This window comes from Gymnoscopelus microlampas (genome assembly GCF_963454915.1).
Source record: "Gymnoscopelus microlampas genome assembly, chromosome: 19".
NCBI classification, from domain to species: domain Eukaryota; kingdom Metazoa; phylum Chordata; class Actinopteri; order Myctophiformes; family Myctophidae; genus Gymnoscopelus; species Gymnoscopelus microlampas.
Genome location: NC_139956.1, coordinates 24,583,926 through 24,602,513, shown reverse-complemented (window position 1 = coordinate 24,602,513; position 18,588 = coordinate 24,583,926). Strand labels below are relative to the sequence as shown.

Here is an 18,588-nt window from a genome sequence, read left to right as displayed (position 1 = left end):
ATGGTTAGATTGACATTTACCCAGGGGGCAAAGTGGAAATAGTGCACCCGAGCATTGTAAAAGGTTGTTCACCAGAAATGATATCTAGGACCTTCACTGATCACAACCAGGATGGACAACCCGGTCAACTAGCTGCTGGAAAGTCACAGGGTGGGTTTAAACATATGCCACCCCCACTCTGAAAAGGCAAAATCCGAATAGGGCAAAAAAAGACAAAAAAGCCTATAACTTAATAATGCTCACTCTTATCTTCATCAAATTAGCTGAGGTATGAACCAGCAGCCTACCCTACATCACCAAAGAGTCAGAATGCAATTTACCAAAAGAAATACTGACATATTCTCCTTTAAACATCATTTTAGTTTAGGCGGAAATTGTATTTTTGTGATTAGGACTCCTTTACTTTCTCTAATTTACAAAGAAATATATACATTTATGTCAAATAAGCTGTTACTGCATTGCCTAGGATGCTATTAAACAATAACAAGTAGTTGTGAGGATATAACTATTACAGTTTATTTGCAAATCGGATTTCTTCAGACAAACAACTATTGGCAGAAAAAACACATATTTCACAATAAATTGGCTTTTTCCTTCTGCATTATGTCCTTGTAGCTATTTTAAAGATTTTGGGGGTTTTATTCAGAGTCGCTGCTGCTGTCACTACTCTCAAATGTGGCAGTTTGTATCCTGTTGCATTTGGTTGCCAGTCCCTGACAACGGCATCCTATGTAGCATGGGACGGCCTTCTTTGAGCATGAGCAGTTCCTCTGGCAACCTTTGACATATCTACATGATATAAGTTTGTCCATTGACACAGGCCAGGCTGGCTGTGTAGATGGAATGGGAACTACTTTTCCCTTATCCACAGACCAACCATATTCTGCAACTGAGGGAATTTGTGGTTTGGCAATGTGTGCACTCTTGTCAATCACTGTTGCCAGAGCAGCCCTTTTCAGGTGCAGGAGAAAGGAATGCTCTGTTGGAGGCAGTAGCTTCAAGAGCGTAGATTTGTTGTTAAAGAACTTGTATGCTCTCAGCTTGCCCAGATCTGCACCCTCAAAGTGATCAGCTGTGGATGTGTATACAGCTATTGTGAGGTCTCTTGCCTGACTGAGGAGGTCATCTGTTATGGCATCATCAGGGTTCTCACCAAACTCTTCAAGTGCAGGTATATCCATACTCATGCTGCTCTTGAACCAAGCCTTCTTTCCAGTGAAGTATGGATAACTAGTGATATCTCTACCACTCAGACCTGTTCAGCTGACTTAAGGCTGCTCCCGAGGCAGCACGGTATTGATCCCATATCCCATAAAGCACTGCATAATAAAAATCAAATAAAAATCAAATAAAAACAACAACACAACACCACATGAAATACTCCAAATCAAATTATAAAAGATATATATATATTGGTAAAAAAAATATAGAATACCGTAGGCTTCAAGAAACTTACAATTTATTTCAGAATGTAGGCGTACAGTAAGTAAGAGTGCTACTTGCTAGCTTCTTGCTGGAACATCTGTGAACATCAAAACAACAAAAAATAGGGCCAGCCCCTTGCTTTTTTGTTGTTTACAGGTGAAAATGGAGTGGACATTGGAACAATATAAACATACAATCTCTGAAATTCTCATAAATTGTTTAGGCTACATTGCCTGTTTAACATATCTTTAAGCAAAAAAACTTACTTACCAACATATTGCACCGAAGAAATACGAAGAATGGAGAAATAACAATCACTTCAGGACAGGAGGGCATGTGCACTCTGCAAGCAACATGAAGTGTCTGCCTACTACTTCTGCTTGTTGGCAAAGTAACAACACCTGAGTTGATTAGGGTATGAGCTGAGGCTGCTTAGACTATTAAGGAGTGCTACACCAATAACTGGTTATTGTTTAATATCATCCTAAGCAATGCAGTAACACCTTATTTGACATGAATTTATGTTTTTTTCTTGTATATGTGAGAAAGTAAAGGAGTCCTAATCACAAAAATACATTTCCGCCTAAATTAAAATTATGTTAAAAGGAGAATATTTCAGTATTTGTTTATGTAAATTGCATTCTGACTCTTTGGTGATGTAGGGTAGACTGCTGGTTCATACCTCTGCTATTTTGGTGAAGATTAGAGTGATCATTATCAAGTTATAGGCTTTTTTGTCTCTCTTTGCCCTATTCGAATTTGCCTTTTCAGAGATTGGGGTGGCATATGTTTAAACCCACCCTGTGGCTTTCCAGCAGCTAGTTGACCGGGTTGTCCATCCTGGTTGTGATCAGTGAAGGTCCTAGATATCATTTCTGGTGAACAACCTTTTACAACGCTCGGGTGCACTATTTCCAAAAAACAGGGTTTTGCCCCCTGGGTAATTGGAGGGAGAGAGCCCGAATTGGGAGTAATAATAATCAATATCGATCGATACTGGATGACTTGTGCATCAGGCAGTGGTGGAAAAAGTATATGTATATTTACTTAAGTAAAAGTATCAATACTGCAATGTAGAAATACTCTGTTACAAGTAAAAGTCCGGAATTAAGAATTTACTTGAGTAAAAGTACAAAAATATTGGTATCAAAATGAACTTAAAGTACCAAAAGTAGAAAGTACTCATATATGCAGAATGTCCCATTTCACAAGTTTTCAAATGTATAAAATGTATAAAGATCTTTTGAAAATAGCAGATCTACAAGCTCACAATGCATCTTGACACACTGTGAGCTTGTAGATCGGCTATTTTCAAATGGCCGAAATGTATATAGGGCTGAAGTGGGTAATGTATGTTTTGTAATAATAATCAAAATCAACAAAGTAACTAGTAACAAAAATGTTCAAATAATTGTAGTGGAGTAAAAAATGTAATATTTGCCTCTTAGATGTAGTGGAGTAGGAGTAAATGTACAGAAAAATGGAAATATTCCAGTATAGTAAAAACACCTCAACCTTAGTAAATGTAGTTAGTTACTTTACACCACTGAGAATAAGGATGCTAGGGTTCATATGGTTAAATTGACATTGTAGGGAGAGCCAGAATTGGGAGAAATAATCAATATCGTTACTGGATGACTCGTGCATCGGCGAGGCCGAACTCACCGCGGCCGCAGGGTCCTGGGTGCTGAGGGGATGTGGGGGATCTGAGACAGTATAGTTCAGTTGAGCCACATCATGGAACTTGGAAACTGGCGGTCCACCGTCCAACACTGGTCCAAGGCCTGACCAAAACATCTGCTGTTGCCTGGCATGACACCGTGCCAAATCCACGTTCACCTGCACCTCCATCTCTGGCAAAGCCAGGGAGCAGTATAGTGATTTAACATAATATGGACAAAACTTTTGTAGGTCTTGTATGTCGCAAAAAAAGGTTAATTTAATTTCACAATTTAATTTAATTTTTTAAGTATGATTTCTTCAAAGACTTTCTTTGTCATTATCAATAGTACTAGAGTTTCGGGGGGCTACGCCCCCCTCAACCCCAGCCGCGCACGGGGCCCAGCGTGGGCGTGTGTATATTGGGGGACCCAAATCGCCGGAGTGAAACTGTGGAAAAGTTTTTTTGAAAAAGGAAAAAATTTGAAGAAATAATATTTGTTATGTTTCAGGGGGTCCACAGGGGGTCCGCGGACCCCCTGATGGTCCACTGACCCCCTGTGGAGTGTTGGGACGCGCGGGGACACCCCTGGAACATTGCGGACCATTTCGGTGTTTTTTTTTTTTTCATGAAGGTGGTTGCTTGTTTCTGGCGCAGGCTGTGCAAACCTGGCAACCCAGCGCATGCTGCCGCACGTTTAAGTGGCGTCATGAGGGTCAGTGGGGCCGTGGCTCGGTCAGTGAAGACCCTGTAGTGCGGATGAAATGTGGCATAGAGGGGCAGATTGTAAATCCACAGAGGAAACATCCGTGGGCTACCATTGGTTCAGCGATGTGTGCGGTCGCCCTGCGGCCCCTCCTCCTCCACCAATGTGCAGTATTGAGAGCCCTGACGTCACAACAATTGGAGCGATGGGCACTGCACTGTGGTTGGTTAGGGTACACCTAGGGCCCAGGTAGAACCCAGTTCAAGCCTGCATGGGCAAACCCAGTTAGGACCCGCCTTGGTCCGACATAAACATGGCTAGTTGGGGCCCACCTAAGGGCCAGGTAGAAGCTACTTATAGGCTGCATGGGCATCGCAGTTGGGACTGAAGTGGATGCCGCTGACATTGCTGACATGGGGTCCATATGGTTTAGCCCACCTTGAAACCATATGGGAACTACGCTGGCATGCTGGCTGTAATGCAAACGCTGCATCATACCTGCAGTGTGTAGTTTGATGTTGTGTGTGTAGCAGATATACCTGCAGTGTGTAGATCAATGTCCATAGGAAAGTCAATGCCCAGCAGTGTTTTTTTTCCCCAGCAGAGTTTCTAGTGTCTCTGTGTCTCTGTGGAAGAGGTTGCACATGAACTCTGCAGCCGCACTGAGGCGCTCCAACACAAACACTCTGACATTAAGCTGCTTCACACAACAAACATCAGCACCACGCTGCTGTTTGTCCAAAAGACACAATATCTCCTCTCCCACCGACGTCATGTGTTCATTTATCGACAGCCGTACAGACTCCTTTTGACACATTTTACGTCGTTTATCCAGCTCTCACTGACTCTCCACATCGGGCTGTTATTTTGCTGCGATCAAGTCAACGATGTGAGAGATTAGCTATCACAGACGGACGGACAGGGGGTGAAACATAGTGTTGCGCCATGCCTTTCGGCCTGGCGGAGACAATAAAAAACCGAAAGTAAAGGAAATGGCCATTTCTGCAACAGAAGTAGTCAATAAACTATGCTATGAAAACATGGGCCACATTGGCAAAGAATGTAAGAAAGAGGCAATGATGTAGAAAATAGCCGATCTCCAAGCTTACAAAGCCTCTCAACGTGAGGCGTTTCGAGCTTGTAGATCGGCTATTTTCACAATATGTACTTGTGGAACGGAGTCAAACAGAATGGGGGGGGGCCAGATCAAGTACGTGTATTTGGGGGGGGGGGGGGGGGGGGGCGGCGTGAAAGGGTTGATAAACACTGCTGTAATCGGAGCGAAATTATCTGAAATTACTACATGACCATAATGCAGCCTAACATGCGTTGCACGGGGCGGTCCTGCCATTACGTTAGTTACTGTAGTTGCTGTGGAGCTACATAGTTCTCCAGAAGACACACACAAACATACAGCATCTACAATGGACGAACTGAGCAGCAATATAGACATTCACCACACGAACGTGCATTGTTGACAAAGTGATTGCACAGCCGCTGCAGGCATGACAACCAGGTTAGCGTTAGCGACATGGCAGCTATCACAGCGCCCTGTCCGTCGTGCTGCAACTGCCTGTGATGGCTACAGCAGTAACAGCAAGCTGTCTGCGATGCCATTGTCTGGAGACTGCTCTTAGCGTGACAGGACCAATGAGAGTGAGCGCTGTAGTTGTTGCTAAGATACGGTGGCGTCTCTGCCCCATAGCTTGTAGATCTCTCACACATGATTGGCGTAGGCTGCGTTGCCAGGTCTGACTTTGTGTCTAAGCAATGGTCGGCTTATTTTTGCGCGCCTTTGGGCTCGTTTGCATTGTGCGCACGGCAGCGCTTGTTTAGCGTACGTCAGCGCGACGTGGCAACGGACGTGGCAACGTGAAAGGTGATTGGCTGGTGAAAAGAAACACCCGACGTTACACCAGAAATGGTGCCTGGAGAAAATGGTGACCAAAAAAAAAGTTTGGAAAAAAAGGAAAAAACCCCCGCAGCGGCTGCGTGCTGTTGTGGTGATGAGGTCGTGCGCACGGTAAACGGTACGAAGCTGGCTCCCCTTCCGTTTTGTCCGACATTTGGTGAGTAGAATTAATTATGTTGCGCGGTGGAAAAGCTGTAGTGAGCAGTGAGATGTCCCCTACGCGAGGCGTAAATTCAGCGCGGCCGGCGTGGCGAGTCAGTTGGCGACATGTGGTCTGGCGGTGCGTTGTTTAGTCGATAACAGAGCTGTGGGGTGTGGACACCGAGGGTGCGGAAGTTGGTCGCCATTTATATAGTTAGATGACCAAACACCATTAAGTGATCAAAATCAATTAGGACTCATATTGTGTTGGTCACCATAAAAATTACTGGAGCACCGTACAGCTTCTGTGAACTCAAATAACAAAAACATTGTTTTTATATAAATAGCAATAGAATTTAAAAAAAAATGTTTTACCTGCATCTGCAACTGGAGAGGGAGTCTGGCTGTGTTGTTGTCCTTCTGAGGTGTGTGTTGCCTGTCGCTCCTCAACATTTGGTGTGCGCTCTGCACCCAGTTTGATGACATTGGCTACATGCACACCCACGGCATCCAGTGCAACCAGGAGCTGGGGCTGATGGAAGCCCATCAACAGGATGTAGCGTTGTGGGCCATCGTCTGGCTCGTCATCTGTACACACACACACACACACACACACACACACACACACACACACACACACACACACACACACACACACACACACACACACACACACACACACACACACAGTTATTTTAGTCAGACAACAGGGGTAGTGGGTATGTTAGCTGTTAGTTCAGCTTTTAACACCACAGTATAGTCCCCACCAAGCTGGCTGTTAGACTGTCTGGGAGTCAATTCTTCAAATCCATGTCCTTGAATTACCGGACTGCCAGACCCCGGGTTGTCAGGGTGGGCAGTCACACCTTAACTACCCTCGCCCTTAATACCAGAGCCCCCCAGGGTTGCACAGTTGAGTCCTCAACTGTGTGGCCAGGATTAGCTCCAACACTGTGGCTGGTGGGCACGATCACAAACGGTGGCGAGGCAGGCCAGTCCTTGTGGTGCTAGGACAATAGCCTCTTCTTCAATGTCAGTAAAACCAAGGATATGATTGTGGCTTTCTATACGTGGCGGCAGAGGACCAGCATCCCCCTGATGATCATGTACCTGGTCGTGCACATCACCGACGACTTGTCAGGGAGAATGCACACAGACACCGTGGGAAAGAAGGCTAGGCAAGGCTAGCCTTTTGTTTTAGCCTTTTAATGTTTTTTTTTCTTTTGTTTTCTTTTTTTCTCCTAATAAAATTGTTTTTAAGCTGTTTTGTAAAGCGACTTTGGGTACTAGAAAAGCGCTATATAAGTCTGATGTATTATTATTATTATTATTATTATTATTACTAGGCAGCACCTGTACCACTTCAGACAGCTGAGAAAGTCTGTAAAGCTGATGTAAAGCTGAGAAAGTCTCACAGAAGCACCTGAAATTCTTCTGCTCAGCTACCACTCAGACAACATTCTGACAGTGGCTATCACCGTTTGGTATGGGAATAGCTCCACCTGGACTCGTCGAGCCCTGCAAAGGATTGTGCGCTTGGCCGAGCGCACAATGAGGACTTCCCTCCCTGAAGGAATCATACACCGGCCGGTGTCTGAGCAGAGTTAAAGGATTTTAAAAGATTCACATCATCCAAGCAATGGACTGTTTTCACCGCTGTGGTCAGGCAAATGCCTGCGTTGCTACAAAGACACTACAGAGAGGAAACAGAAATGTTTTTTTCCCCTCAGGCTTTCAGAGCTCTGGACAAATTTCCATGTGAGGTCAAATGTCTTCAATCTGTAAATACTTGCTCACAACAGAGCACTCAGCACACACATTTTCTATTATTCTTATTTGTCATTTACGGGTCAAATCTCCTTCACATTACCGTACAGTACTTTTTCACTGTATTGCACTGTACTGTTTATAGCACTATAGTACTTTTGGCCATCCTGCTGCAGCATATATTCTGTATATCCCAGTTGCTATAATTTATTCTCCCATTATATTCTGTATATTATTCTTATAATGCAAATCCAAGTAAATTGATTTGTTTTACAGTTACACACTGTACACACCTTAAACAGCTGGTACATAACTTTATTAGTATTCTGTTAAGGTTTTTACTTTCATTATAACTTGTTTTAATATATCTTGTTTTGGTTTTATATATTGTTAGCAGAAGCACTGTCTGTAAATAAACGTTGAAAATGTTGAAATCCTGAACTCACACACACACACCACACACAGAAATGCATGTAGTGAAAAAGGGTCAAAGGGCACTAACACAGCTAAATGTAATAATTACCAATATACTTGAGTGGTTCCACATCCTCGCCCCTGCGTTTGAGCTTGGTTTCCTTCTCCCTGGGAGGCCCACCAGACGCCTGGGGTTTCTTGGTCTTGTCGCCAGGGGCCTTGGCCCCGCCCTTGTCTTTGGTAGCTGAGGCAGAGGTTCTACCTTTCACCTTCTCCTCAGCATCCTTCAAATGGAAATACCAACAACTTCACTGAGGAGGAATAACACTTACACATACTTCTTCATCAAACGTTATCAACTTCAAAATCCATTTTAAGTCACACTGAACTTTGATTCTGCCTATATGAGGGCGGATTCTGTCAATGCTTTTCAATGGGAACAGAGCGGTTTGTTGCCATTTGCGGATTTCCGCAAAAAAGCCTGCTCCGTTCCCATTGAAAAGCATTGGCAGAATCCACCCTCATAGGCAGAATTTAAGTTTGGTGTGACCACACCCTAACCAAGTTAAATACATTGAAAATACCTGGCCTTGGTTCTGGTGACTGATATTGTCCCTCTAATTTGTGAGGGGCAGAGTTCTTTCAATTACTTTTTTAAATATCTTTTTTTTCATTTATTTTATTATTTTACCCCCTCTCCCCCAAAGAAAAAAAATAAGTCACAGAAAAAACATGTGTGTTTTCAATACAAGGTTAAAATGGAGTTTGAAATTGCAATGGGTTTATATAGGAAGGGTGCGTGTCTGATAAAATGAATATCAAATATCTAAATACTGAATCAAGCAACTTAAAAACGGTCTTGGGTGCACAGCCACAAAGCCAGAGTAGACGTTAAAATGACCCCAAACATATTTGAAAGTAAAATATCCCTTTAAGTACAGTACTTAAATTATAGTTAACTAGACCATACCCGGTCGACGCATCCGTGGGGGGATATGCGCACATGATCTGGCAACCGGGGAGGCAGTTCGTCCCATAGCTGGGCAGCCCCGTAACCATGGCGACATTCTTTGACACAAAAGCGCTAATAAGAAGCTGAGATTTGATGAAATTGAAAAACGGGCTTCACAGTTAAGTTCAGATGGTAATGGTCGATGGCTGTGTGCAAAATCAGAGCAATTGGTCCAGCCACTGAGGAGAACAGAGGTTACTAGAATTATAGTAGGATTACTTTCCACCACTGTTGGTCACAATGGTCCAGGCACACAGGAATGTGAGGGCTTATTACATGGCTGCACTTTGTTGTTACTCTGAATTAGAGCATCCGCTAAATTCAAATGTACTTGTATCTATAATATAACTGACAGAAACAGAAACAGACATCAAACTAAAAGCAAGTTGACTGCCATCCAGCACTGCAAGAAAACTACAGGATAAAAGCAGATACTGTACGGTATGTAATGAGCATGCACACACCTGCTCAGCAGCCCTCCTTCGCTGATCAATGGCTTTGATCTCCAGCAGCTGGAACTTCAGTATGTTTGCCATCATTTCACAGGGGATCTCCTCCACAGCATCCAGGAGCACCTTGGCAGGCTCTGTCACCTATAGTGTGCACACACACACACACACACACACACACACACACACACACACACACACACACACACACACACACACTTGATTAGAATGGAACTATTTTCAGCGAAAGCCTTCCTCAAAATAACAGAAAACAGAAAAGACACTAGTATAGAGCCCTCCCTGAGGGACTCCGCTCAACCATATGGGGTTTAAGTTGGGAACACCAGTGCGAGAGCAGAAAGGCAGATTTTAAATTGTTTTCAATAAATACATTTGTTTGGTGTAAAATGGCAGATTTTGACACTATACAGATGTAGTACATCTACACAAGTAGAATTGATATACACTGATGATAATTCTCTACTGATACGCCACAAATACATTTGCTGTACACCAGTGGTTCTCAAACATTTTCATGTCAAGGACCCCACATTCATATGTATTTGGCCATGGACCCCTATCTGAAAAGATTTTGTCCCACAGACCCCCATAAGAGATGATTTGTGTAAAGAATGTCTAATAATTCATCAACATTTTCACAAATTTGACTACAAAAAGATAGCAGATCTTCAAGCTCACAATTGTGAGCCTGTAGATCAGCTATTTTTGAATGGTCAAAATATAAAACAGTTTTAAAGTGGTTTAATTCATGTTTATACTATATTAACTAATTTTGCTGGGGACCCCTTGGAGTCCCTTCACGGACCCCTGGGGGTCCCCGAAACCCACTTTGAGAACCTCTGCTGTAGACAACTCTACCTCATAGAACATGGGGACGTCCTTAGGCTTCTTGCTTTTGGGGTTGCCCAGTTCATGAATCTGTGGGTAAATGAAACATGATCAGGTTGTCCTTTTGACTAAATTAATATTTATGAAAAAATATATACATTGTTTTCATTTTACATGCTGTACATTAGTTCAGTCATCAAGGTTTACCACAGCTCCACATATGAGGCTAAAGGAAACAACCACCCTACACACACACACACACACACACACACACACACACACACACACACACACACACACACACACACACACACACACACACACACACACACACACACACACACACACACACACACACACACACACACACACACACACTGAACCTTAGCCAGTGTGTCGTCCCGGGTTAGCAGGGTGAAGAGTCTTCGTAGCGGCTGGCGCATAGCCAGCCCCAGTGCTCCTGTTAGGTCCTCATCCTCTGGCCTGTCTCCCACCACCACCGACACACTGGCCCTCCATGAGTCCTGGCAACACCCAAAAAAACATGATTCTCAACCTTTTTAGGACCCCCAGTTTGATATGCCATCATCATCGGCTATCACTCAGAGTCGAGTATGATGGTCCTCCTGGGAGGTCCTCAGTGTGGGTCTTCAGATGACTAAAAAGGCCAATTCCAGGAAAGACACACTTTTTTTTGCATTGTGTACATTGAAGTGCTGGGAGTGGGATGTGAAAAAGCCTTTTTGGTGGACACCCCCTCCTTTTGTTTTTGTTTTTATCTCTGGGACATCAATAATAAAAAGAATACGCCCACACACATGGCTAAACTGCACAGTACAGGAGCAGATTCATTTAAAGAAGAAGCAACGTTTCGGTCACTGATGAGTAATGACCTTCTTCAGGCACTTGTTTGCCTACGCACCTGCTCTTTAAGTTTTTATTCTTAGGTGTGTGAACGGTTCATCTCTGGGACACCAATCTACAGAGTAAATTCTCGGGGGTTAATTTAGCTCTGAATTTGTACACTCTCTGGGTTACAGACCCGTAAGGGTCCACTTGGACCCCTGGTGGTTCCTAAACCCCACGTTGAGAGCCAGTGCACTACACACATAATATCATAGAATGAAGGCATTGAATATTAAGTCATTGTAAAGGCAGTGTTACTGTATGTGTAGGCTTGATGTTAAGTAAAATATCTGAGTAGCCTCTTCCACCACTGCCAAAACGTCAAAAGGAAAGCAAATGGACCAGAACAGACCTCTTCCAACAGTGCAGCAGTGAGAGCAGTCTCCCATGTTCTGGTTGCTGGTGCAGATCCAGCAACAGCAGCCTGGGTAGAGGTGGTGTTGTTATTACTGCTTTTAATTCTCTTCTTCGAGGGCATTTTCTTCACTTTCTGCTGCTTGTGGCTTGTGGTTACATTCAGAAAAACAAACAATAATGATCTTAATAATCAAACTTATCCCGAGTACAATGTTCTGGCTGCTAGTTTAATAGGACGCTGAAGTATCAAACTATACTTTGCCCACAGCAGCGTCGTTGTTGTCGCCTTGGTTGCCCCTGGCAACAGCACAGGGCACGTTGTAGGAGCTTAGAAGGGAGCTACATAGAAGGAGCTAGCTCTGGTCAATACACAGTTAGAAGGAGTTCTCCTTAACACTATGTTACTTTTCATCCGTTGCCCGGCATGCCCGCACACCCCCGGTAGCGTAGCCTCTCGTCTGTAGTAAAAACAAAAAATACACTTTTGCTACTCACCAAAACAAAGACGGTTTTAAGATATTGAAAGCCTGCTTTCCTTAGTGGAAACACTCGGAGCCCCCTCTTCATGTTTAAAATAAACTTTTTGGCCAGAAAAGAAAATATTTCACAAGAAGGAAAATACTTTTAGTTACTCCACTGCGTCCCCTACATATCTGGTCAATGGAATTTTGCTATCGACAAGATCTGTAGGGGGCGCAGGTCCGTGTACGTTCTGGCAGTTGGATTTTCATTTTGAAACCACGTACACGGACGGGCCCAGTGGAATAACGACTGAAAAGTAACCTAGCGTGCCGTTGAGGAGAACAGTTCTCCTCAACGGCACGCTATGTTACTTCTCAGTCGGGAGTTCTGAACTCCTTCTAACACTATGGACCAGAGCTAAGAAGCCAACCGTTGAAAGGGAGTGTTACGTTACGACGCTCGGTCAGCCATAATTCTATGTTTACAACAGAAGTGCCTAAAGCCTAGCCCCTACGGAACCTCCCCCTCCGCTGTGGCTCGTTCGTTTCACTCCAGGGGCTGGACCCAGGCTAGCCCTGAAACATGACTGTCATGTGAACCATGGCTAGACCCAGGCTACCTCATGTTGAGCAGAGAAACTAGGCTGACCTATCAAGCAGAATACTGATGCTTTCATCTATTTTGTCAGGCTGTGTGTGTGTGTGTGTGTGTGTGTGTGTGTGTGTGTGTGTGTGTGTGTGTGTGTGTGTGTGTGTGTGTGTGCGCGTGCGCGCGCGCGTGTACTGTGTGGACCATTCAGAAGTCATTTCTATTTAGCTGATGCCTGGATGGATGGAACGTTGAGTCATAAACTGTTATGATGCCACATCTCCACAAGATGGCGGTGGATCCTTGAAATGTGGAACCCCAGGCCTCATAGAAGGTCAGAAGTGGAGGCTACTTCTCATTATATAATGAGAAGGATATTATATATATACTTCTATGTCATCATGACATGCGTCTCTCTCTGTGTGTGTGTGTGTGTGTGTGTGTGTGTGTGTGTGTGTGTGTGTGTGTGTGTGTGTGTGTGTGTGTGTGTGTGTGTGTGTGTGTGTGTGTGTGTGTGTGTGTGTGTGTGCATGCGTGTGCACGCGCATGTATACAGATGTGTAAAAATGTTGATATTTTGGGGCTTTTTTCTGCCTTTATTGATAGTACACAGTAGAGAGAGACAGGAAAACGGAGAGAGGGGGGGTGACGCGCAGCAAAGGTCATCGGTTCCAGGAATCAAACCCGCAGCTCGCTGTCACGCTGCAATAGTATGTGATATGCACCTTAACCACTAGGCCAGCAGCTCCCCAAAATGTGATAGTTTAAAATACAAAATCTAATTAAAAGCGTACACAACATGAATTGTCTTAATAAGGTGTTGGGCCACCACGAACAACATGAACAGGACTGGTTGGACTTACTAGGTTTCTTGGAAAGGCTTGTTTTCATCCCATCACGGTACCTTTTTAATTGGGGGTCCCCCAGGACCTTTTTTCCCTCTACACTAAATCTCTTAGCTCTGTCATCTCTTCTCACAAACTCTCCTATCAGGCTGATGACTTAACTGTTTTTCCCCCCTTCCCTCCCTGGCTCCCTCTGACACAGGTTGAAGAGCATATCACTGCATGACCGGCTGACATCTCACAGTGGATGTCGGCCCACCACTTCAAGCTCAACACAGACCGGGTAAGGCTTGCCTCCAGCAGAATTATATTTCCATCAACTCCCTGATGGCGACTGTTATAACTGCCAAGAACCTGGGTGTGGCTCTGGATAGTCAGCTGTCCTTCAAGGCACACATTGCAGCCATCACTCGATCCTGTAGGTTTACACTTTACAACCAACTTAAATATCAAACCCTTTTTCACCAAGGAGCCCGCCCAACTCCCTTCTTATTGACCTCCTGGCATGTTCACTGAAGGCCCTCCAAATGATCCAGAATGCAGCAGCACATTCGACAACCTCCCTACATTTTCACGTCTCCCCCCTTTTGCATTCCCTTCAATGGCTTTTGGTTACTGCCCGTACCCAGTATACATAACACTGTAGTGATGGCCTACAAGGCAGCATCTAACCCCACAACCTTTCCCGATCACTTATATCAGCTAGGGAAGTCTGTTCGAACCTTCCCTAAAACACCCTGGTCAACGCTCCTCACATCTTAGACTCGTCACTTGTCTCCAAAGCTATAGAATAAGCTCCCACTTGCACTCAGAACTGCAGACTCACTCCCCATTTCCACTGCAGTCTGAAACTCACCTCTTTAGACTCTACCTCACCCTAGGACTCTCTCACCTTCTCTTGAAGGCTACATTAGTTTAAAACACATGAGTGATTGTGGTCTAGTCTGTATCTAGCTGTTCCATTCTTCAGGGGATTATCATATCAATGGTTGAGATAACTACTGAGTTCTCAGTAGCTATTCCAATTAATCTTGAACCCATAAAATAACCCCATGCTGAGATACACTGGAGAGGGAGAGAGTGAGAGAGAGAGAGAGAGAGAGAGAGAGAGAGAGAGAGAGAGAGAGAGAGAGAGAGAGAGAGAGAGAGAGAGATTTCCTCAATGTCAATGTCAATAATTATGAGCCATTCATTTCCTGGGTCCTGGCAATGAAGCGTGCATTGGAGCACTGACATTATGAAGGCTGACAGCTGACTTTTAGTCAGTGCCAGAGAACAGTAGAAGAACAATGCAGAACATTTCAGCATGGTACCCTGAGAGACAGAGAGAGAGAGAGAGAGAGAGAGAGAGAGAGAGAGAGAGAGAGAGAGAGAGAGAGAGAGAGAGAGCATGGAACAGTTTTGCCAGTAGCTTGAATGTTGAAAATCGTTGAAGAGATAAACCAGTAGACTGGATTGTGGGGGGGGTATACTGTAGCAGAAATGGAACCTGCAAGTTTTCCTGCAAGTGTGCAAGGGAGCCTGCAAGTGTGCCTATATCTAAAGTGTATAAATACAAATCGGCAACGTTACTGATATACCTCTCCTTTTTGCCAGACCCAGGGGACCCAGGAGGCTTTGTCTGTCGGTCGGTCTGTCGGTCTGTCTGTCTGTCTGTCCCTCTTTTCCTCCCCAGCCATTCAGGAACGCTTCAGATTTCAACCACCAGGGGCAACAGAGCAGGTCTGGACTTTTGAACCAGCTACCATTTGAACCAGCAGTGAATGGGGACACTAACAAACATTGAATTACCTTTAATTCAACTGGTTTAAACATGTGCCGTGTAACTGTACAGGATCTGTACTTGTTGTAATTGTGGTGCCTAGTTTGGTTCATTATTGGCCATTAGATCATACTTATTTATTTATGGAATAGTTAAAAGAAAGACATGTCTAAATGTGGTCATTAACTACAGTACATTAGAGGCCAATAGAGGGCCCAGAACACCTGAAGGTAATTTGTATAAATATCACCTACCACAGCCAACTGATTAATGAGATGGCAATCAATAGTATGACAGCAATTCATCATATTTACACAACCATAAACCCACAACACACTTGTAACATTCATGAGTTGAAAATGTTTTAGTCACTCAAATTGCATTGGGAAGCTGCGTTGGGCAGGTCAGGTGAGCAAGTAAAATCAATGAGGGTCTAATCAACAAGGGACAGGTGAATGTAATCAGACTGGAAGGTTTGCTGGTGTAGCCTATACACAAATCTACAACCAAATACCCCTATACACAAAATGCTACACACACACAAAATGCCTAAAATGATTTATACTTTTAACTTATAAAGTGGTTTGTAGGTGTGTTGCCTACTAGGCATTTGTTCCTTATAGGTCTGGCAGAACCAGGTCTCCTGGTCTTGTTCCTCTACACCAAACCTCTTTGAAAGTAGCCGGCAAGCTCACGGTTACATGTCGGCTTTCCGACATGTCGCCTTTCCGACGGTTACTAACCCTATACCTAACCCTAACCCTAACCGCACGCGGAAGCCACGTAGTCGGAGTAGTGGGATGTCGGAATGGAAGGCGGTTACCCAAGCTCACAGCTTGTGAACCTTTTCACTGAATGTTTGCCCAATAGGGACACTAGGTTTCGTGTGGTTAATAGGGTCCATAGCCACTTTACCACACATATGCACTTGTCAGGGGAGGCATGCGTTAATCCGACAGACCTTTTCTCCGACTATGTGGCATCCGCGTGCGGTTAGGGTTAGGGTTAGGGTTTGGTTCGGGTTTAGTATTGGAAACGTCGGAGCGCTGCGCTGTCGGAGGAATGCGCTGTCGGACTAACATACTGCACCCCTTGTCAGGGGGTCTATGAGAAGGCCAGATGAAACAATCACTGTGCATTGACTGTATAGCTCATTTTCCACAGCCTCTGCACAGCCATGCTTCAATATTCTCTTGTGTAAATGAAACCCAATGCTTAAAATGAAAATCTATTTTAACATTTGGTTATAGCCTCAAGCATAGTGGATCCATAGCTATTGTATGACACCTCATTTCTTCAGTCGTGTTTTACTAATAAATAAAGGTACTACTGCGGCAACAAGCTCCTGATCATGATCTTGGATCCAAAGTTATACTTTGATATTTTTACCCCTTTTTCTCCCCAATTTAGTCATTATGCCAATTGATTCCTCTCGACGCACATTTCTGTGTGTTGTCACTGCTGTTGTATCCTACTGGCTCACCTGCCAGCGAGGATCCCCCACGGGGACGACATATAGCACCTCCTTCCTACTCCTCCCACCCAACACTCCCAGCTGACAGGTGGGGACAAACACACTACACACTCAACAAACGTGTCACAAGCACCACCAGGTCTCTCGGAACCAGAAGAAGGCCAGAAGGTGTGTCTGACCTTGGCCAGGGTCCAGGGTCACAGAGACCCTCTGACCACTGGCAATGATGAAGGGAAGAATTGGCTGGTTTCCCAGGAGATGCACTGTAGTAACCTTGCACTCTCACTAACACACGGTCTACTATCTATTTTGAGCCTTTTGGAAATTGTTCAAACTCTCAGTTGCAAAAGTACTTTAGTACACATGGGATTATGTAACAGCTATAAACTAATAGCGTAATGAGGACTTCATGTAAAAGACAGTGGGTAATTATGCTCACTGTAAACGGCCATGGCTGAGCGGTTAGTGAGCCCGCCTGGGAAGCCAGAGGTCCTGGTTGTCCCAGGTTCGGTTCCAGTCCAGGCCAGCAATGTGTCAGTGTGTGTCCCTGAACAAGACTCTTAACCCCTACTTGCTCCCCGAGCGCCATAGATTGGCTGCTCACTGCTCTTCGTTGTTATAGGATGGGTAAATGCAGAGGACAAATTTTATGAATGTGCTAATATACAGTGACAAAAAAACACCCCAAGGAGTGGGGACTATTCTATCTAAACTTTGTATCTTAGTGGCAGTGAATCCACAAAAGCTGTGAGCATACTGTGAGGCTATTAAACATAATTATAATTTTGAATGATATTTTGCATAAAGCACACCACCGCTGCAGTTGAAGGCATGGTGTTACAACTGTAAACTGCCCTCCTGGGCCTGTTTTGCATATTGGCAAGTGGCCATTGCCACAGGGGAGATTTCACAGAGAACAAAATGATCATCTCTATAGGACTTCGGCCTGCTTTCTTGCTAGCTGGACATTCATTACAGAGATCAGAACGTTCCTCGGCGAGAGTCCCGGGTCATTTTGTCGGTGATGAGATAAACAAACAGAGTAGTGATCCTTTTAATAGCACTCCATTCACGCACATATGCTGCCTACAAATAGCATAGCACAAGATGTTTCTCTAACTTTAAAGGAAAACATTTGTGGGCATGCGCAGGCTGTTTTACCGCGCAAGGCCGGTTGTCCAGGAGTTTACCATCTCTGCTTCTCTGAAATGAACGTCACGTGAGCGTTTCATCAGGATTGAGTGTCCACATTTTGCGTCAGATCTACTTTGAGTGTCAAAGAAGATTTTACCCAGCGGCTCTGTCTATATTTTCTTCATACACACAGCTACAAATAGCACAGCAACAACCCATAGATACAAGGCTGTTTAAAGGATGTGTCTTGCTATTCATATAATATGTGGTTGTATTTAGGTGTCAAAGCAGATTTTACCAAGTGGCTCTGTTTATATATTTTTCATTCACACAGCTACAAATAGCACAGCAACAACCCATAGATACAAGGCTGTTTAAAGGCTGTATCTTGCTATTCATATAATATGTGGTTGTATTTAGGTTTTGCCAAGCAACAGTTTGAATGCTGTCGGAACTGGCTTTTGTTTTCATGGCATGGCAGCTGAAGAGAGAAGATTTGCCCAACAATGGCCATCAAAATGAAAACACCATTTATCTTCTCAGGTGAAAAGAAATCCAAAGATCAAACAAGGGAAACCTGCACTCTTGAATAAATATCTAGATTGATTTATATTACATGTTTTAAATAGAGTCAAACTCAAAATAAATAAATCATTTGTTTTGAGTTTTACAATCTGCATTTTCTCAGTTTCTTTATTTGAAACCAGTACCCCAGATAAGCCTAC

At 44.1% G+C, this 18,588-nt stretch overlaps 1 protein-coding gene across 1 annotated transcript in view; it reads right to left on the bottom strand.

The window, feature by feature from the left end:
• Positions 1 to 11,719, bottom strand: part of spag17 (sperm associated antigen 17) — a gene marked incomplete at both ends in the record, with an annotated part of 44,284 nt that extends 32,565 nt beyond the window's left edge. Inside the window, 7 exons of the mRNA XM_084042315.1 lie at positions 3,091 to 3,278; positions 6,220 to 6,432; positions 8,135 to 8,309; positions 9,502 to 9,630; positions 10,366 to 10,425; positions 10,719 to 10,859; positions 11,594 to 11,719. Coding sequence (XP_083898441.1) covers positions 3,091 to 3,278; positions 6,220 to 6,432; positions 8,135 to 8,309; positions 9,502 to 9,630; positions 10,366 to 10,425; positions 10,719 to 10,859; positions 11,594 to 11,719 — 1,032 coding nt within the window. The remainder of the gene's footprint in view (positions 1 to 3,090; positions 3,279 to 6,219; positions 6,433 to 8,134; positions 8,310 to 9,501; positions 9,631 to 10,365; positions 10,426 to 10,718; positions 10,860 to 11,593) is intronic.
• Between the last annotated feature and the right edge of the window lie 6,869 nt (positions 11,720 to 18,588).